General features: G+C 34.1%; 3 protein-coding genes across 5 annotated transcripts; 1 reads left to right on the top strand and 2 right to left on the bottom strand.

Annotated features, from left to right (window-relative positions):
* Positions 1 to 5,640: 5,640 nt before the first annotated feature.
* LOC124413531 (coiled-coil domain-containing protein 186) lies at positions 5,641 to 12,513 on the bottom strand. 3 transcript variants are annotated; one of them, XM_046894180.1, is made up of 9 exons: positions 12,218 to 12,513; positions 9,746 to 11,756; positions 9,298 to 9,568; positions 8,727 to 9,130; positions 7,983 to 8,521; positions 7,559 to 7,824; positions 7,456 to 7,479; positions 6,894 to 7,043; positions 5,641 to 6,779 (listed from the first exon to the last, which is right to left on the bottom strand). In XM_046894180.1, exons 1-9 carry the CDS (start codon positions 12,318 to 12,320, stop codon positions 6,717 to 6,719), a joined length of 3,831 nt encoding a protein of 1,276 aa, XP_046750136.1. In that variant the 5' UTR covers positions 12,321 to 12,513; the 3' UTR covers positions 5,641 to 6,716. The 3 variants fall into 3 exon arrangements, with proteins under 3 accessions (XP_046750136.1, XP_046750137.1, XP_046750139.1); XM_046894181.1 differs by lacking the exon at positions 7,456 to 7,479; XM_046894183.1 differs by lacking the exons at positions 5,641 to 6,779; positions 7,456 to 7,479 and having other exon boundaries at positions 6,944 to 7,074.
* A 310-nt stretch (positions 12,514 to 12,823) lies between these two features.
* Positions 12,824 to 15,136, bottom strand: LOC124413553 (putative inositol monophosphatase 3). Its single transcript, XM_046894229.1, has 6 exons — positions 14,745 to 15,136; positions 14,385 to 14,636; positions 14,101 to 14,249; positions 13,826 to 13,943; positions 13,617 to 13,716; positions 12,824 to 13,348 (listed from the first exon to the last, which is right to left on the bottom strand). Exons 1-6 carry the CDS (start codon positions 14,992 to 14,994, stop codon positions 13,207 to 13,209), a joined length of 1,011 nt encoding a protein of 336 aa, XP_046750185.1. The 5' UTR covers positions 14,995 to 15,136; the 3' UTR covers positions 12,824 to 13,206.
* Positions 15,137 to 15,957: 821 nt separating this feature from the next.
* Positions 15,958 to 19,982, top strand: LOC124413550 (ubiquitin-conjugating enzyme E2 Q2). Its single transcript, XM_046894226.1, has 6 exons — positions 15,958 to 16,270; positions 17,536 to 17,880; positions 18,245 to 18,404; positions 18,674 to 18,825; positions 19,081 to 19,378; positions 19,949 to 19,982. The coding sequence occupies exons 1-6, from the start codon at positions 16,109 to 16,111 to the stop codon at positions 19,978 to 19,980; spliced, it is 1,149 nt and encodes a 382-aa protein (XP_046750182.1). The 5' UTR covers positions 15,958 to 16,108; the 3' UTR covers positions 19,981 to 19,982.
* The last annotated feature ends 1,211 nt before the right edge of the window (positions 19,983 to 21,193 follow it).

Genomic DNA, 21,193 nt, shown 5'->3' on the forward strand with positions numbered 1-21,193 from the left:
GCATTTGAGAAAATAATATAATTACATAAACAAATTACTGATTTCGATTTGGACAATAGAATATAGATTGCCATTACCGTCTGATGATTTTTCATGATTTTCATAGTAGTAGATAACAATAAAAGCAAAGTACAATGCTTATATAACTAATTGTAAAAAAGTGCAAGTTAAACGTGTAACAAATGTGATTATTGTGCGCAGGATGCCTATGATTGGGACAGCATAGCAGCCATATTCTAGAATTTTCATTGTAGTTTGATTTACTCAAGAGAATAGTAAGATTTCTATTTAAAAACATAGTTTTAACATCGGTGAAAATCCTACATTATTACAAACCTGCCCAATTAATGTTTAGCCACGAAGAAAAATATATATATACATATATATATATATATATATATATATATATATATATATATATATATATATATATAAATATATATTTAATTTGTGTAACTATTATTGATGAATATATAATGATAATTGAATATTAATCGCTTGTACAACTCACACATTCACACACACATATATGCGCTATATATGTAATTACAAATAATTAACAATAATACTGCAGCAATGGAAGTGTAATTGTACAGACGCGAAAGACGATGCCAAACATTATATTATTATTAACTCTTATTATTAAACAAATTACACAAAGGTTTTTCTCATTTACTTTTTAATCGTTATTTTTACAAGTTGTCCTCGCTGTTGTCAGTGGTTGTCGAAATTAGCGTTTTTACGTGCATTCATGTATTCTACGTATGCACTTCATTGTAGAATTTGACTGAGCTGATAATTTACTTCTCCGTTCAGTTGGATGATACCTATATTACACCTGATCTAGATTATGCAAGTCATCAACCGCCGCAGAGCCAAAATCGTTAAATTTAATTTGTGGACAGAATTGTGTATATAGTTTTTTATTTTTATTTATTTAGTATTAACTTTGATTTGTGTACCATATCATCTGAAAAATCTCAAAGTCTGACCTAACAATAGCAGTCAACACTTTTTAGCAGTTGCATTTGAAGTCCTCCATCTAACTATAACGGTATATCTTACTCCGTAACGGAACTTTATTGAAATTAACATTCAAATACGTTGCATACGTTACTTAACAAAATTATATTAAAATCTGTTCATAAATATATTTATCACACGCATTTAGAAACAGATCCGGCTTTCCTTCATTATCTTATACGGTCGATGTATGTAACATACATACGGGTAGTCACGCAGGAACTCTTTCAAACCGCTCGATGAGAGTGAAATATGCAGAACAAATTAAGTATATTTCAAAGGCTCAGAGGTAGCAAACGCCAATTATTGTACAAGTCTACTTAAAATTCCAAAGGTGAGCTGTCATTTGCGGCTCCGTAATAGTAAACTACGTTCATCAAATTTTCCTTTGAAAACAGCGTCACGGACTGTAAGCTCTGCAGCTTAAAAGTTTCGTTGAAAGTTAACGCATGGACTCGTGACGTGGTACAAAACGGAACAGCTCGAGAGTTTAATTGTACAGTCCCCTATGCATTCCCACGCATACATATACCTATAGGTACATTCATGCCTCTATCTTGATGCGGGCTGTAAGAGGGTTTATCGTAAATTCATGCGGGGTGAGTTTTCTGAAAACCTTTTCACGTCGACGTTCGAGTATTTTCACACATCTCGCGCTTCAATATTATTCATTTATACATATAGCAATTAAAAGTTGCTTCAAGTTATGTGTACGCAAATTACTGACTTTTAGCCTAATGAAAAGTTTTTCGGGTAAGAGGTGAATATTTAAAATTTTCATTCGTACATTTTATTTTTATAACGTAGAGTTACGATATTTAACGGATTTAATGTTACGCCTGCATGATGGTGTAGACTGTAAGAGCATGAGATGAACGTTATCATCCGTGCTCTGGTAACAAAGAACTGTTACTTCGTTCAATATATTCATATGAAATATCTTATGATATTGAAAGATTCTTTGTAGTAGGTTATAAACCGAAAATCTTATACTATATCGCTCATTATTACTCGGCTCACTCAATTTCATCAACCCTCGTAGATCGAAATGTACACGTACGAGTATACTCTTCTCCTTCTCTGTCACTAGTTTTGTGTCCAATCTGCGACTTTGGGTTTGGTATCTTTAGCAGCGAGTTAAAATGAAGAATGAATAAAACACACGGAAAAATAAGAATTACCATCGGTGATCTGTAAGTACGTGGACGGATGACCGCAACGGTGGCAGTCCGCCAACGCGCTTTTGAAATCAGTTCAAGAAATTCCTAAAGCTACTGAACTCTTTCACACTTATGCATTTTAATACAAATATTCGTGTAAATAATATTATTATTTCATAAGTACTGCTGGTGTACCATAGTCTTCGCTAATGCTAATATGCGTAAGAATATAATTTTTGATTCTAGCCATTGTGTATAATAAATGCATCATTGTTGAATCGTTAAAATAACGTCAAAGACGCGTTTTACCTCGACTCGATTGTCACGTAGAAGTAGTTAAAAATAAACGATATATTACTGCAGAAGAACTGAACCAATATATCAGCTTTAAATTGAACGTGCGCATAATGCCTCCATCTCCTTTAAACCAGCATCCCTCCTAAGGCACGATTCGCCCTTTGGGAGCTCTATCAGCCACCCTATACAGCTTGAGAGGCATGTACGAGAGCCGAAAGCCGAGCTGGGTTAAGCCAAAATCAATTCGTAAAGGAAAATTAACACAATGAAGCCTGCAACGCGGGCCTCGGCACTGAGAGTCTTATGGAACCTCGATCGACTACCTCTAACGAGTGAATTCATGCTGGCAGAATGCAGAGTTAAAGTCCAAAATTTGAATACGTCGCGTAACTATAAGCTACCGCTACCTCTTTCCACCTCTCGAAAAGGGAAGAAAACACAAAGACAGAGGTGGTAACGCAGAAGCAGGAGACTAGTTTTCCCACGTCCGAAATTTCCGTTTATTTGTATTATTTTATTACACATGACATTACTGATTACTAATATACAAGGTAATTTCTATACTTATTTTGTTTGGCTGCATGTCATTTTAATTAATTTCTTTTGTAAGTTTCACCTAAGTATGCATGGGGTACTTTTAAATTCTACTCTCGCACTTTCAGCCGTTTACTAATTACACTTTTCCACAATAGCATTTGCTGTTGTACGTGTACAATAATTATTCATACACAAAACATGATTTAAGTCATTTACATTAATATTCATTCATTGGACATTTCGACAAATATTGGTGTAATGTTTAAACTGCAGGGCTGAGTTTAACGTGTAAGAGGCCCAGGGCTATACAAATTTTTGGGGCCCTGTGTGGGGATAATGTCTTTGCAAATAGAGGTAAATTATACGAATACATTTAACAAGCATAGGAATTAAACATAGTCTAATAATGAATAAAAGAATAGAGAGCATTTATGAGATAGTACTATGTATTAATGCATTTTTATTTACTGCACATTTTTTATGTTTGTAGAATATTATTCAGTACACCCGGGGCTATAGTCCCCGTAGCGCCCCCCCCCCCCCCCCCAGCCAAAATCTAGGCCTGTTAAACTGTTATAAATTATGATCTACGAATCACCCATCAGCAAAATAACTGAAAAATTATATCGAACAATTATCTGATGTTGAATGTTGATGTGACATAAACTGTAGTGTTTGGATTTATAATTCCTGCCCAGTTTCGAAGTTTAGCAGGTTCCTTATGTAGGGATTCTCCATAAAGTCATTGTCAGCCAAATTTTTTCAACCTTTATCGATATTTCCGATTAGTCATCGGTTAGATTTTAGTACTATACCTAGTACGGAGTTGCACATGGTTTTTCATAAATATGGATTCAAAAAGGGATAAGTCACATCAAATTATCTAAAAAAAACTTTTCTTTCATAGGAACTTTTGAATGTAACATGATTCGCATTTTTTTTCAAATTTGATTTTAACTAGACTTTCAGATCGAATAAAGATGGAAACATGTAGCACCAAAATGGATTGGTAACGAGCTTCCAATAAAACCACAGAACATATTTTCAAGTAGCATTAGGTGCTCACCAATTAATCAGAAATGTCAATGTGGTTCGGAAAAACAGTGCATACTGAGTTTCTGGAGATTCCCTCGTGTATGCATAATGCTCTTAATGCGTAGTATTTTTTTAATCATGCACATAATAATGTTTAGCACCATTTTTCGTTCTCGTACAGTACATTCTTCAAATGTAAATCTCATTTGGAACATAATAGCTACGGGAAGTTGGATTGTTGGAAATACATATACAAATGACTCAATGATCTAATAAGTATACCGGGTGATCGCGAACTATCGTCCCATAGGCTGTCAATGTGTTCTTCGTGAAAATCATTGACTGAAATATTTTTCACTTTCTACAGAAAACTTGTTGTTCGTTTGAAATTGGTCAATCCTGTAGCATCTAATGGCTCGGGACATCTACCGAGCCTATCAGAGATAAAAAACGTTTCAGTCGCCGATTTCCATGAGGAATATATTGGTAACCTGTGGGGCGATAGTCCTGCGTCACCCTATATACAAAGAATGATTCTATATTCTATGTATGTATGATGATATTTTAATATGTTGCCACTATAAATAAAAGAACTAGAAATCTACACAAACAATACGTGTAGATTGATAAATGTGCTTTATGTCGTGTATTGGCTGTTAATGAATCCGTATATTTCCGTATATATGATTCTGATACATAAATATACGAAAAATTGAAACAAAAAAACATTTTACGTGTGTCAGAAACGTGAATCGTCTACATGTACAGATGTGTACCTGTAATGTTAAGATTTTGAGTTTTTTCACACAAGGAAGGATTAATCTATTATTTAACACAATTTTTATTAGCATAGAACAAAACATTGGTAAATATAATCTAAGGGATATTAAAATAAAATGTACAAAAAGCAATATCTTCGATATAGCATGTTAATCGTTCTAACATATAACACTTATACTTGCAGCTATTTGCGTGCATCCTTTGTCGAATTGTGAGTTCGTAGTAGAATGAACTCAAAAAAATTTTTAGCGGAAAAATGTGTCTTATGTATTATGAAATCTACAGAAATATCCGTTGAGCAAAAGCGAATGGTCAAAATGCCCATTCACAAATATTAATGAATATTACGTAATTAGCTGAAAATAATAAATTGTAATTAGTATTAATTACTTGACACTGTATGATATCTACCTGCCAAAAGCTCTGTTCAGGAGCATTATTAAGTACATCAGAGATACCTACTCCACTATATCAAGAAACATTAAAAATAAATTATATTAAGTGTAACCGATTCTCTTTAATCAAAATAATTTTTCTATTTGTTAGTACAACGTGCGATTACTGTGGTACAACTGATGAATGGAAAAATGATTGTAATTACAGTATGATTGTAACATACGCAAAAAATTACTATTATTATATATATATATATACCTATATCTTGTATATTTGCTCGTACTATTGCTATGTAGCGCATACGAAGACTTTCAATATACTTGTTCTAAGAAAATCTGACGATCTAGATCACTCCTCTTTATACGTAGTGGGAAATATGGGATTATATTGTTTCTAAAAAAAGTTACGCATATACGTTTTTGAAAATACTTCATTCACATATTACTTTCTTTGATATACACATATTATGTATACATAGTACATCTTTTTTAAGTTTGTTCAGCAGTATCCGATGTCGTCGCGTTATTTGCAAGGATATTATAACCGGTAACACTTATAATATATTCGATAAAATATATGTAAGAGATAAAATTTTCAATTTTATTCTGTTCTGGAATTAACAACCGGAAACTTTAATCCACTTTACAGCATTCGTTTTCGTTCTTTTATAGATTGCTTCGCACCACTGTCTACGATTTTGTAACTGTCACACATACTTTAATATGTATGTACATATATACTCATTTTACCTAAGTACGGCGCAATATACATATTTTATAAGGTCAATTTCAATTACGTAATTTGAGTTATCGTATTAGTTACTGCAATGTGGCAGCATACGTATATTTCTATAACTACAAATTTTGGAATGTAAGAGTTTAACAAATTTATACCCTGATCGAAAAATATTACGTGCATAAATTATTGATTCATTACTGCTTATTTATGAAAAAATATAATTTGAGTATAAAACTAATAAATAAAATTAATATAACAAAACAAAATTTATACAACTAAACGTATCTAAAATAAATCGGTGCTCCTGTTCCTAAAAGTTCTTAATACAACACTTAATTATTTTTTTCCAAATCATATTGCATTGAGATACAGCTATACATGAAGTTTCTTTCAAAAAATTTAAACAGTTATTAAAAATTATATGCATCATAGTTGACTCCAGCAACTTTTCATTTCCATGCAAACACAATACTGGTTAACTGCGAAATATTTATACTTTGCCATAAATAACGAGAATCATGACTAGATATAGTACTTTGACCACCCTGTAAATTATTTTACGGTAATTAAAAAATTGCAATGTTACGATAGAGAACCGCTGGATCAGTTATAGAAATCTATGGTTCTGGTTTCGTCCAGAAAATTTTTAGCACCAGAATACAATCATTCAAGGTTAGTAGCATTGCCAATATTTTTACTTCAGAGTATGGTTGACTCATTCCGAGAACAAACTTGATTTTCTAAATTTTACTATCTTGGCTTGTTTTGTATGGTAAGCCGGGCAATTTCTCCACCCAATGTGTCAATGCTGTCCTGTTTCACAGACAAAAAAAAGATTGTATAAGACATATATAAATTTGAAAAATAACTTCGGAATGAGGTAAAATGTTCTGAGCAACAATATTCAATAACAAATCAAGAACTCACCTTCAGAGTAATATTCTTAAGTAATGTATCTTCCAGTACAGCTTGCAATTTCTGATTTATTTCTAAAGACAGTTCCAGTGTCATATTATCATCAGAAACTCGTTGATTATATAATGATGCCATAATACCACCATGTCTAGCTAGCTCAGCCTGTAAAGTAAAATAAAGTTTCTTAATTATTCTGAATAGAATTTTTTTACTTACATAGAAAATTATAATAAAATTTCTTATTTACTAATTTCTATATCTAGGAGGGGAAAGGTGAACAAAATGTATTGTTCATGTCTTGTCTGAAAATTTTTTGCAAATATTTAGCAATTGAGATGATGGTCGAAAAAGAGCAGATATTGAAAAATAAATGACTAACTATTAAGAATAAAAATGCGAAACGTAGTGGAAAAACTACACATTTACTTTTTTCATGCATTCCCACTCAATCTTTTATGAGCTTATGAATAACGTATTTTCAATTTATGTCCCTTTTGAGCTTCAATAATACACGGTGCAAATGATTCATGGAGAACAAGTTTCTAGGGTCTAAAAAATATGAATGGTGACTTACAGCATTGCGTCTGCCTTTGATATGCTAGCATACATAATAAGATAATGAAATTCAGTTTTGAAGATAATGTATCTAGAAAAATTGAAAATATTTTGTGATTTACCTTATTTCTATCACGTTCATTACTGCCCATTGCATCCGGATTTTCATGCAGGATATAATTTTTTATAATTTTTGATTTCTTCTGCAATTCGTTAAGTAACGTTCTAGTGTGTTCTTCCAAGAAATCCAACTTCTCGGCTTGTTTAACACGAATTTTTTGTAATTTCACTATTCTATCTATCAAAGTTTGTCTGTCTGGTTCGGTAGACTGTAACGTATGATCTCCACTATTACTGTTATCTGATACTGCACCATTAGGTGTTTCACCTAAAAATAAAAATAGGAAATATACAATTACTAGTTGATGACATTTACGAATGATGAGGCGTATAAAAAGCTTAAAATGCTCAAAGAATTCATCAATTCTTTACAGCAATTCTCGAAATCGAATCAGCTATATTATTGGGATCAGGACAATATCATACCGGTGCTCAATGATGAACTAGAACCAGTTCGGGAGGTTTGATCTAGAGAGTTACTTGGTGAACCAATTTCAAATGCATCTAATTTTTTTTTGCAGATCTGTAGTTCTTTTGTCATTTCTTTAACAGAAATTTGTTGTTTTCTTCGAAGGACTGCGTTTTCTCCTTGACTATCTTCTAATTTTTGGGCTAAATTTCGGGCGAGTTGTGTTTGTTCAGCCACGTGTCTAGCCAAGAGTTCACATTCTTCTGTTCTCTTACTCTTCTCTGACGACAAACTTACTTCCAGTAATTTCACTTTAGAGGAGAGTTCTTTGATTTGATCATGCAAGGGACCTTGTTCTAGTTCCAACTGTTCATTCTTAGCTTCAATTGCAGTGAACTCAGATTGTAGACGAACATTTTTATCCGTCAGCTTTTGGGTAAAATCCAACATATGTGCTTCACGCTCACGACACCATTCCATGTCAGCCTGTAACTCTGTGTTTGATTGGCGTAGTCTTTCGACTTCTGCCTCATTTGATGACAATAACTGCTCTTTGCTGAAAAATAATGATAACTATCTAATCACAAAATCAAATGTCAGGGCAATACCAGTGATTATGAATGGTTTGACATGTGATTGTATTTATTTTATATTATATAACCAATGTAATGTGGCAATATAATATAACCTAACTGAAAATTATGATTATGGACATAGTTACAATTAATTTGTATGATGTATTGCAGAACAAAATGACTTACTGTTTCAGCTGTAATTTTAAAGTTTCAAATTGAGATACTTTCCCAACTAAATCAACAATTTCTTTCTGTCTTTCGTCAGCAATTACTTTTAAATTGCTCAAGTTGTTCTCATAGTTTAATCTTTCTTTCTCAAGGTTTTGAACTTTTAAACTGAGTGTATTATTTTCTTCAATCAACACAAGTTGTCTTTGTTTTAATGTTTCCACTTCTTTTTGCAGTTGAAGTCTGGACATTTCTTTGTCTTCGGTAACGTGGCGTTCAAGAATAAGACGCGCTTGCTGCTCTTTGAGCTGTTGGTCCAAGGTAACTACTTTGTTTTCTTCAGATTGCTGAAATTTGCGAATCGTTTCATGCGATTCCTTACGTACCTGCTCACATTCTTCTTTCATTTCGTTAATCCGAATCTGCCAAAGAAAAAGAATCACAATTTCTTTCTCAAAAATGCACTGTCTAAATTACAAAATATACAGAAAAATTTTTCTGATAAACAACAAAATGAGATTTGCACAGACAAGACTACAAAGATTTTCGATCAACTATTAATAGAGTATAATCACACAAATTGAAGTACCATTGCTTTATCTAATTTCTGTTGGTTTTCTTTTTGGGCTTCTAATTCAGTCTTCAATTTATTTTGTGTCCACTTCAATTTAACATCTCGCGTGCTCAATTCTTCTTTCAATCGATCCACTTCTCTCTGAACATCTGTTAGCTCGTGACACTTCCCATCTAGAATGTTGCATATTCTTGTACGTTCACCCTGCACTTGTTTTAACTTGGTGTGCAGTAATTCTTGTTCTTTAAAAGCCTCGTTAATTTTACGCTCTGCATATTCTCGCGCTCTGTGAAAATATACAGAAGAAAAAATTAACAATACTATAACACTAATCTGTAAAATCCATATCAAGTTCCGAAACTCCATTATTTTAATGTCAAGTGAACAGAGACGATATTCTTATCGCTTCTATATTTTGTGAACTCAAAAATGATCAAACTTAGTTAATCAGCTAAAAGTTTACCTTTGCGTTTCTATAAGCTGTTTTTCGCTAATCACATATTTCATGACCATGCTTTCCTTTTCTTTGTTAGCGAGAAGGTATTCTTTTTTAAGTACTTCTTGATTAGCAGTTGCTTGCTTCAAATCATTTCTCAGTTTTTCAATTGTTTTCTCAAGAGTTTCTAGCTGCAGAACATATAATTCACCGCTGTTTTCAGCAGCCAATCTTTGATTTTCCATTTCCAACCTTAGCACTGTCTCCGACAACTTTCTGTTTTCTTCCTTCAAAGTGCGATAATCTCTTACAAGAGTCACATAAACTGGCTGGTCAAGCAACCCAAGATCAGTCACTTTATCTCTTTGGCTCTCAACAGCATTGTGCTCAACACTTTCTTGCTCCCGACTAAAGTGTTCACTTGACACTTGTCCTGAACTAGGTGGAGTATCAGAATTGCTGTGATTTCGGGTAAATAATATTTGATCACCAGATGTGTTCTCTTTTATCAACAGTTGATCATTAATTTCTATGCTACTTGCACTGTTACAGCTATTAGTATTGTCAATCTTATCCAGCATATTGAAATTGTCTGCATGAATTGCTACTAGTGCCTTATTAGACAAATGGGAATCAGTTATATCAACTGAACTGAGTGTGTCTCGATTTGCCTGAGCACTGTTGAAATCCAAATTGTTTAGCGATTCTTCAACAATTCGATTTTGTATCTGAGGATCGTGATTTGGTTCACTATTGTTGGAAGATGAATCTGCAGGTACATTGGGAGGTGATGCTGTTTCAGTTTCTTGTCCTTGGGGTATAATAGTAGGATCAGGCTCATGTGTTTTCATGGAACATTTATGGAATGAATTTCCATCTTCACTTATAGAATTATCTTGAATATAAAATTGTTCCGCAATGAATTCATGTTGGTGCACTCTGTCACACAAATTATTGGTGTTCATATGTTGTGACTCACCTGTTAAATCACACATAATTTGACAGTTAACCTGAGTGTTATGCACTGATTTATCGTCACTATTCGGTGTTAGATCGATTCCTACAGAATTTGAACTAGTTCCACTCTCTTCTACATATTTTTTATAATGTGTAGGGTTGTTCTCAGTCATTCTCAGTATGGTGTTATATTTTGCAGCTAAATTTTGAGGTAACAAAGTTTTCTCCATGATATTTGTCGACTTTTCTGTAATGAAATTCAGAAAGTTCTTGCTTTTGTTCAAAAATTGAGCATTTGACTGCAGTATGTTCATTGTTTTAGTAGGTACTGAGAATTTAACAAGCTTTGCATCATTGGCAAGAGAGGATTTATTAAAATTATGTATTGTACTTAAATCAGGAGTAGGGTTTTTACAAATTAAGTCACCAGTGGAATTTAGTTCTGATACTTGGTTATTTTTTGGTTCACCCAAGACAACAGATGATTCTATAGACTGGCCATGACAATAAAGTGGTGAACTCTGTGAACTTTTTTCTTGAAACGATACTGCGTGTGACATCTGATCACTATTATTTAAAATAGTATGCTCTCTGTTGTTATCGGAAAGCATACTTTGATCATTGCAAATAGCTTGTTTCTTGTCGTCTTGAACCTGACATATTGAATCTTCTTTATTTAGTGTTATATCACTTGTTTGTCCATTATTCATTTCATCAAGTATAACTCCAGAAGTATCTATACTGTCCAATGCTATTTCAAAATTATTTCCAGGCAGTGCTTCCGAAGTAGGTAATTGGATTGGTGAATTTTCATGTTTATGACTGAAATTAATTTCTTCTTCATTATTCCTGGATATTCCAGAATCATTTGTAAGTACAATGTCATTTTCGGCACTTGTTAACCCATGACCACATAAATTTTCAATGTGTTGATTGTCTACCTCTGCGATCTTATTTGAACTGTGTACTTTCCGAACATTTGAATTATCGTCAGGCATCACCAATGAGTTATCAAGGTAGTTTGATGAATCTTTCGATGCGTTCGTGGGTAAAGTGACGACTTCTTTTTGTGAACCATTATCTGGAACGATTCATTAGGCTTAGAAGAATATTTATAAATTTTACTGTCGGAATTTATTGAAAGTAGGAAACTTTTAGGCCAAACATAGTAATTATTTGTTACTCTAAAACCTACAAACAAGAGTTGCCGGCAGGCTACATTTACATAGCATTTTTTTTATCTATTTGAAATTGAAGTAAAAATTCGAAATAGAATTGTGCGATACTTGCACACAGCATAAGCAGTACCTAGTTGCAAACATACGTCATTGATGTCGATTAATTTGACGAGTGACAGATGCAATGAAAACAAGTGTGAAAAATAGTTTCTCGAATATTTCAAGTTGCTTGTAATGCATTTATATAAATCGACGAAATTGTCATCAAGAAACATTGTGTACAAAGTACGAGGAGAATCGTATAAGCAAAGCTAACATTTTGACATGCGATATATCTAAAAATCTTATGTTTATCAGTACGTACCGCATTGCGAACTTGAATCCATGTCAGCTGGTGTCACGTTAGCGAAACATTTTCCCGAATCTCTAGTAATGTTCTCCAGCGATCCTGTTCCTATTTCGTCCATTTTTCACTTGGGTGCATTTCTTCGTGAGTAATCGAAAAATTTGATTTCCTTGCAGGAAATGCTACTCCTTGGATTATATACAAAATGTTCCGTTCACCATTTTCTTGAACAAATTTGATATCACATAGATAAGTGGTAACCTTAAAACAAACTGCGCCCATTTATATTTCCCGTTCCCATGTTGCTTTGCTTACTGCTGCTTACTGCTGCTTACTGCAGTACAGTATGCCGAGTACGCCAGCATTTGAGACTGAGACAGTGTACTCGTACGAAAGAGATAGCACTATCTGCGTTCCAAAGAGCATGCTCTTTGCTGCCTTCTACGTTATCGGTAGAGCGCGTGGTGTCTGTTCGACTTTATAAAATACTTTGAGCATATACTGGAACAAATTTCCCGAAATTTTTCAATCTGACAAATCATGTTATATGAATATCCTAATGATGTTACACGCGTATTATACCACAAGGTTAAAAAAAAATACTAAAAGTATGAATCAGTAATTATTTTTCAAGTGCAATTTATTGTCTACAATATTACACCCTATCTTGGCTGAACTAATTACATCTGATTTATATATTTCTTATCCTATATCTAATTAGAATCAATCTTATATACAATATTAATATAGATGCTCATTGCAACCCAGGGTAAATAAATACAAGTTTCATCAATATTCCAGCAAACTCATCATGCAGAATAAAAAAATATTTATAGCTTTCAATTACTTTCATTTATAAGTACTAGGTATTTGGATTTCTTTACAGAGCTAGAGGAGATACGTTTACAATTAATGTCTATTCTCAAGTTTTTTCACTCTTCGTGAGAAGTGTGACTTAATTGAAGCATATTTCGTTAGTCTTTTTCGTGTGATATTAGAAATTTCGTTTAAGCGGTATAAAATTTGTCCAGGTACCATTGATGATCATTCATAGTAGCCATTAAACCGGTATTCAATAATGTATCATCTTCTGGTCCAAATCCAATTGGTGGTGGACCTGAGAGAGGAGTCATTTTGCCACCCAATGCACTTCGTCATGAAAGTATAAAATATCCATAGGTCAGATAATAGTGAAAATTGTATCAGCGTTATACAGATCTCGTAAAATTCATCCCCTGCCAAAGATTGGTCGATCCAAAACTTTACAATTGTCACACGCTTTCAAAACACAACAAATCTGATTTGAAGTAAAGACTCTCCAAAACAAAAAGGAAATATTGTCTCAGATCCTAAATTCGAATTGAATAAATGATATTTGGAACAAAAAATCGGTTTCAGTGATGGTAAATTATTATACCTAATTATGGCAGCTCCAGCACAAATATCCCATTTTTTTATCGCAGTCATGTGTACATAAGCTGTTGCGTTTCCAACGACAACTTCTAGCGACTTATATCCTAAAAATATTTAATGTTTGATATAAATTGACTATTTTTCAAGAACATTTTTTTTTAAATTTAAATCCAGAATCAGTTTGCAAATATGCATCAAGTATTGTCTATTTACCTGACCCTGCTGCTGATACAACTTGAACATCTTGACCCAAAGCACTTTTCGAAGCATTATAGACACGGCCAGCATGAGATCTCGATACTATAAGAACTGGTGGCTTCCCTTTCTTTGGCTATTAAAGAGAATTGAATATTATGAATAAAAATTTTTCTCTGATAATTATTAGGTTTAAAATGACATACAGTAGTTGAATATACAGATGTAATAATTAGAGATATTTTAAAACTGTTTACGGTAAGTCTTAACAACAAAGAATAATTGCCAGTAACCGTTTCAACATGCAGGTTTGCAGATTGACCGTGGCCGACCCAAGCCCAATATGTCTGTTTATTGTCAAAAGGCTTATGAATGACCCCCATTACCGGCTGACCCTTTATGGCAACACATACCATGGTAGTAACGTATTGTAAGAGATTTTCTAAAAGCAGTAATAAGTTTATTATTTAAGCACATTTTATAGAGGAGGTAAATTAAATGGTATTACTGATATAGAGATGGTAAGTAGATTGTAAAATTCATGTGAAAAAGTTTGGTGTGACTAATCTAACGATACCTGTGTATTCTTTTGTAGCATCCAGAGGATCAATCCATACTGTAATATCATTAGCATTCACAGCGCTGTCATAATTATTACCGAATGGTTCAGGGTTTTTTAAATATTCCTTCAAGTCTAAAATTTCCACTTTGTCACAGCCTATGGATTTTTCCTCTGATTTTATAGTTATTCTTGGAAAGGCATCCAGCAAAGCGTGATACATTGCACAATGTGATCTATAATCAGCAGCCGTCACTGGATCATTGACACCTGATGAAATTAAAATTTGTTGTTTATTTACATCTTCATTCAGTTACTACATACAATAGTTAATGTCTAACATTGGAATCTTGATACCGAAAATTTTGCACTACGTACCTTCTTTGGTCTTTCCTTTGCTCGCTAGATTTAGAGAGTGTAAATTATCGTGAACAGAGATTACCTCAAGACCACCAATTTCGGCCACCTTGATAGCACCAGCTAATAAGGCTTTCATTGAGACAACATCTCTGTTATCAATGCTAGAATATGCAGGTCCTCTATGGGAATACAGATAGAACAAGCATATGAGACCTATGGTAATTCCAATGCCGATTTTGTTAACACGTACATTAGCTCCCAAATGCATTGTAATAGGATTTTTTTTAATTTTTTTTTAACTTCTAAGAATATTTCAGTAACTTAGGTCCCCTATCTTTAAACTTTCGTGGATGGACTATTTATTCTTAACATACTCAAAGCCATTCTATCCTCTTCGGGATTAGTTAATGCTCTCTTGCTTCTAAGCTCTGTTGGCACAGTTGGCACATGTGATATTGATAATTCATACGAATGTTTCGATTCGATCATAGAGAGAAAAAGAGAATGTTATGTTGAAATGAGACGGCAAATGTAGATGTGCTTGTGCATGCGTAAGTGCACAAGTGTGTATCACTGATCAGATCAGTGATGTGTATAAAACACGTCTTAGCAGTAGTCCATAAAACTGATATATAACTGCACTGAATAGAGGACAGGCCTCTGGTACTCCTGGTTTTAGCGTATCCCCGTTAGTGTCTCATGCCACTACGTAGCGCTACGTAGCGCTAGTATTTACCTGCTCTACCCCCTATGCCGGCCCCACGGCACTCAAATCTGCGCGCTCAGCGTTGTTCCTACCTTCATGCAACCAATAGGGATGCGCGCATTGCGGCAGGTGACTACTCGTGCTATGTAGTGCAGAGGGACATTAACGGGATGGCCTGCTCCAGTTATCTGTGGCCTATTCGAGCACTGATATTAAACTCATTATAATAAAAACAAATTTCGCCAAATATAACTGATAAATAAATGAAATATTCCCAGTGTTTTTACTCAAATTCATGCGCAAACATATCTTTCCCACACGGTCCCCCTGCATACGTGGCGATCTGCGTGGCCGTTAATGGAACTACGAATTTGGCCACTAAATAAGGACCTTTCGCACATCCGAAAAACTAAGGGTAGTTTTCAGACTGTATACAACACCGTGCTCTGCAGTGTAACAATCTGGTGCAACGAAATACTCGTAGATGGAGCCACAAAGAGACAGAACAATACGTGCTTGAAAATGTGTGAGAGTTGCCGAAAGCATCGAAAGCTCAGTTGAGTTGCGGTCGCCATTTTCTCGGGAGTAATCTGTCTGTCGTGTTTTTGATCCTGAAGTGTTTTTCGAAAGAAGATCTGTCGAAAATTAAGGCCCATCTCTCAGGGGCGTCCGTCAAATGGCTTGCTTGAACACTTTAAAACAAGAAATTAAAACTCTCGAGTCCGTGTTTCCCAAGAGCCATGAAAGGTTTCAGATAATGTCCGCGAGTGTCGACGAGCTCAGCTGCAGGTTCGTCGGTAAAAATGGGAAGAAATACGACATTCATGCCAATATTACAGTAAGTAATTAACTTTATGAAGCAATATAATCTTCTGCAAATTTATTCAAGCTTACAATATCACCTGAATCTGCTGAAGACATAATGGATACTCGAAAAAAATCTAACACGAGTTTCCAACGGATCAGACAAAGAAACAATAACATTTGTGTTGTTATTTGATATTTCAATTTGTCAAGTGATACCTTTCACAACGAATCATCGTCTAGAATTAATTGATTTACTTTATTACGCAGTCGAGGTTTCATTTATCATCCAGATACATTGATGCACACGAATTTCAACAATTCGTTTCAATTTTGTTTTTGCAGTTTACAGTCCAATCAATGTTAAGGGTAGAGGTCAATGAATGTCTCAAGTTTGAGGGTGAAGCTTTGCCAACAATAGCAGCAAAAGTCATCATTCACTTATCCACAACTTCGTTCGTTTTAAATGTCAAAATATTGCTTTCATTCTACCCGATTTTTGATCTGAGTAAACTCTTGCTTTTCTTTTACTATCAAACTCAAGCCACTTTCGAAATTTGACACCTTTTTACAAAATTACAAAATGTCCTGTTACTCATTTTGTCTATTGTGTGATAATTGTATGCAATACTTGCATATGAAATAAAATTGATCAAATATTTTGTAAATTATGCTTTACGATAATTAAATGTTAAGAAAGTCAATTCAACAGTCGATATAAATAAAATTTTCATAACCTTGACAGCCTTAGAATTGAAAACAATTTTTATTTGTCACAAAGACTTGCACACACGTGGTGGTGAGTTCAGCACTAGTGTAAATTTAGTTTGCGTTGTTAAACATGTTATAAACCTTGTTACATATTGTTCACGGACAATTCAGATCTTTGTGCATCAATTACCGAATATTCTGAATTCAAAGAAAAAAACTTACTACTTAAAATTACTATTACAAAAAAACAAACAATGAAAAATGATGAGAACAATGATTTAAGTATGATGCTCAAGCTAATGAACAGAATTAGCAGCCACGTGCACTAATATTGATTGTGAAAACACAGAACAGCCGAAGAATTGAAAATTTGATTAAATCTTTTGAAAATCTAACAACTGCACGAAATCAGTAATATTGAACTAGACGGCATTATTTTTTTTATGAATTTTAGCTAGTTTCAGCTTTGTGATGTAAATCACGGTGAATAGTCACGAGAGTATTCATTCCTTGATGCGATCAAAAACATTGTGTGCAGCAAAATAATTATTCCCAGTGAATTACTACTTAACATGATTAAACTTGTAGGAAACCTACCCTTCTACGCCACCGGTTTGGTTTGCGGAATCGGAGGAAACAAGCGTGACAAATGCAGTACAGATTCTAAGTAACACAACAGGCCGAGACAACCATGTAATTAATCAGGTGGGAATACTTCTGAAGGAATTATGCCGCTTGCACTCTTTGCCCGAACCACCTGATGTCGAGCGATTAAGAACAGCTCTAGACCCGCTTCGGCTAGGTGGAGCAGCTGCTGCTGCACAAAGGATGGAAGCTGAGGATGTGGAAGATATAGAAGATGATGAAGAAAGTGAGACTGAAGAGGACCTCCATTTAGATATGGATGAGGGAGAAGCCAATGCCAAAAGCAAGGTAGAAAAGATGGCCCAAAAAATGCTGATTTTCTTGATTTGTAATTTAGCTACGATGCTGATAAAAATCATCAATTTTACTAATATGTTGTAGAAATCTCATTATATTCGTTTCAACACAGTGGACCTGCAGAAACAGATAATAACAAATGTAATGTAATAAATAACAAAGATAAAACTTGGTATAGGAATCTTTAGCAGGGACTTCATTCAATTTTTTCCACTATTGTGCCTGCTTCTCTGGCATTACACTTAATTACCAGCAGGGTCGGGATGCTTTACTGTAGTTTAAGCAAGCGATAAAAGTTAAGATGTTTGGTATTTCTGTCCATTCGTTCTTAGTAACATTGCCAATTATCTTCTAGGGCGATGAGATGGACCTGGAGCATCTGGCGACACTGGAAAGGTTGAGACAAAATCAGAGACAAGATTATTTAAAAGGATCAGTATCGGGTAGTGTTCAAGCCACCGATCGACTTATGAAAGAACTGCGTGACATATACCGAAGTGATAGTTTCAAGAAAGGTATGGTAATATTCACAAAATGATCCAGGCAAAACTTTGCATGTTGTATTCACTAAAGTTATTTCGAAAGTTTTTTTCACGTATCAACAGTTTGATAGTAAGATATACCGATCCACTCACTGTCCTCACTCACCCAAAAATTACCTGATTTATATAATTCATTAGCCAAATTATCAACTGCGCGATCAATTCACACTATTACTTTTGGAGATATTAGTACATGTTTATTGGTGTGTGATTTTTACTTCTCAAATGTATTTTCTTTTCAGGAATGTACAGCATAGAACTTGTTAATGATAGCTTGTATGAGTGGAATATCAGGTTAATGTGTGTCGACCCTGATTCGCCACTTCACAATGATCTTGTTCTTCTCAAAGAAAAAGAGGGCAAAGACAGTATTCTTCTCAACATGCTATTTAAGGTAAGTTATTTCAGGTAGATCTTCACATTGTGCTCACATAGTAAAGTAACTTTGGGTTAACCCTAAGTACTGATTGTTACACAAGGAACCTGTTATATCGAATGGAAGAGTGTTAAATTTGAAATTAAATAAAGAATCATATTAAAAAGTCTAAAATACAACCTTATATAAATAATTATTTTTTTTAGGCACACATTTTTTCTTCAAATACTTAATTATGTATGAAATCGTTAATATATTAATTGTACGTCTTAGGAAACCTACCCATTTGAACCACCTTTCGTGCGAGTTGTTCATCCGATAATTTCGGGTGGCTACGTACTGGTAGGTGGTGCGATTTGTATGGAATTGTTAACGAAGCAAGGATGGAGTTCAGCATACACGGTAGAAGCCGTTATAATGCAGATTTCTGCAACATTGGTAAAGGGAAAGGCACGCATACAGTTCCAAGGAGCAGGTGGAGGAGGAAAAGTTTGTGGCAACCAGGGCCAATACAGTCTCGCACGTGCACAGCAGTCATTTAAGTCCCTTGTACAGATACACGAAAAAAATGGTAAGCAAGATTAATCAAATATTTTATGCACTGTGATAGCTGAAATTTTCTTTGCTAAGGAAGAGATAGTTGTTGATATCTCTGCCTCAATGTTACCAAAATGAAAAACAGCAATAAATGTTAACGAACAATACAATCAAAACATCGAAAACTATACCAATTCAACACAGAGGAGTGATAAAACTTTGATATACGAGACATAGGTGATTAAAACAATAAGCTCGAACTAAATAAAAACTATTTCGTCCAGATCAAACATACTATAAATATTTAAATTATCTGGTATGTCGACTAGAACTGTTACTTCTTTGTTTCAACCCTGTAGTTGGATTATATGACGAGTTTTGATAATACAGGTGTAATAATCTATAAATGACATCTTTTGAAAGAATAAGTTTTCGAATGTATTTTAATACGTCGTAATTTCTAAAAACGACTGTAAATTGTAAAAATGACTGAATGCATTAACACTGAGACCATTGCCTTTCAATAAAGTGCTTTGGTACTATACCGAGCATCCACTGAAAGTTAACTTAAATTTGTTTCTTCTTTCTACTTCTTTTATTACAGGCTGGTTTACACCACCGAAAGAGGATGGCTAATAGAAAAAAAAACGAACTAAAGTAAAAAAAAAAAAAAAAAAACATCAAACGATTACACGACGCGTGCTTACAGCTGAGACTTTAATTCGGTGTGTGGCCAATAAATAATTGTTATGATAATGATTTGATACAGAACCACATCATTAACTAGGTAACTCTTAAGATACTGATTAATCTTATGCATAACTTCTTTCATCGCTAATATGGTTGACGTGCAAACAGTGAAGTGTTTGGGACTCGTGCGATATGTGTCTTGTACACACAGATATTGAGGCTAACAGCATAAGCAGTTGTTAGATGTAGATTTCGAGAGCCACAGTTGATTGATGTCTGAGAAAGTTAACAGAGAGCCACTATTGCATGCATAAGTACAGTGCATATTCGTTAGAATTTCATGCGATATATTCTTCCATTGGATTATATTACTTCGTCCGTAACAACTATAGCAGGAGGTACTTTATTTATTGCCTTGTTGAAAAGAAATGTCGACAATTATAATAGTATTTCAAGGATTAAGAGTAACCTGAAAATTAAAAATTTTGCTGTTAGAATTGACATCTGTGCTTGTATGTCCATATTTCAGAAGTATGTGCATTGACTTGTTTCGTTTTTTGTGAAACACCTTGTACCCTCGCGTTAAATTACCATTTAATTTATGAAATATTTCAGCGCAACTATATTACATAACTTAAAGTAGTGGAAAACAAACGAAGTCCAAAATGAAATTGCCAAATTTCATCGTGAGATCGAACTCTTGTATGTATTTATTATGACTATAAATTTAGGCTGTGCTACGCTGCAAGCCAGCTACCACCTATTGCGGAGGTGGAAACAATTTGACACAGGCCGGTGTTCCAAGTGCAAAAGGAATTGGGCCATGTCTTGTATAAAAGATCCAAAGTTTATAGATAGGTAGTTTGTAATCGAATAATGAGCTCCAAACTGCCCTTTGCACAGTTGGACTTAGATTTCTTTACAGATGTACTATATAAATGTGTGTAAATTAGGTACTTATTGTCGTTGAATTATTTTTATATGTTGAGTGAAACTAAACATTATGTGAAACCGAAAATTCTAAAATCTGGGGATATGTAAAAAAAAATTAAAAACTCTTGTCGGATCGATAAAACTCTGGCTAAGTCGGATAATGCTAATCATTTGGAAGCCTGGATCTTTTTTGCACAATACGGTCCAATTATTTTGCAAAAAAACA

The sequence above is a fragment of the Diprion similis genome, chromosome 12 (genome assembly GCF_021155765.1).
Source record: "Diprion similis isolate iyDipSimi1 chromosome 12, iyDipSimi1.1, whole genome shotgun sequence".
NCBI lineage: Eukaryota > Metazoa > Arthropoda > Insecta > Hymenoptera > Diprionidae > Diprion > Diprion similis.

Coding starts and splice junctions, on each gene's coding strand:
- LOC124413553 (XM_046894229.1), bottom strand. CDS start 14,994: ATGCATTTGGGAGCTAATGTACGTGTTAACAAAATCGGCATTGGAATT. Junction 14,637..14,744: donor CAAAGGAAAGACCAAAGAAG/GTACGTAGTGCA, acceptor TAATTTCATCAG/GTGTCAATGATCCAGTGACG. Junction 13,717..13,825: donor TGTATCAGCAGCAGGGTCAG/GTAAATAGACAA, acceptor AAATATTTTTAG/GATATAAGTCGCTAGAAGTT.
- LOC124413531 (XM_046894180.1), bottom strand. CDS start 12,320: ATGGACGAAATAGGAACAGGATCGCTGGAGAACATTACTAGAGATTCG. Junction 9,131..9,297: donor AGAAATTAGATAAAGCAATG/GTACTTCAATTT, acceptor TTTCTTTGGCAG/ATTCGGATTAACGAAATGAA. Junction 7,825..7,982: donor TAGTTCATCATTGAGCACCG/GTATGATATTGT, acceptor TTTTATTTTTAG/GTGAAACACCTAATGGTGCA.
- LOC124413550 (XM_046894226.1), top strand. CDS start 16,109: ATGGCTTGCTTGAACACTTTAAAACAAGAAATTAAAACTCTCGAGTCC. Junction 17,881..18,244: donor AAGCCAATGCCAAAAGCAAG/GTAGAAAAGATG, acceptor ATTATCTTCTAG/GGCGATGAGATGGACCTGGA. Junction 18,826..19,080: donor TTCTCAACATGCTATTTAAG/GTAAGTTATTTC, acceptor TGTACGTCTTAG/GAAACCTACCCATTTGAACC.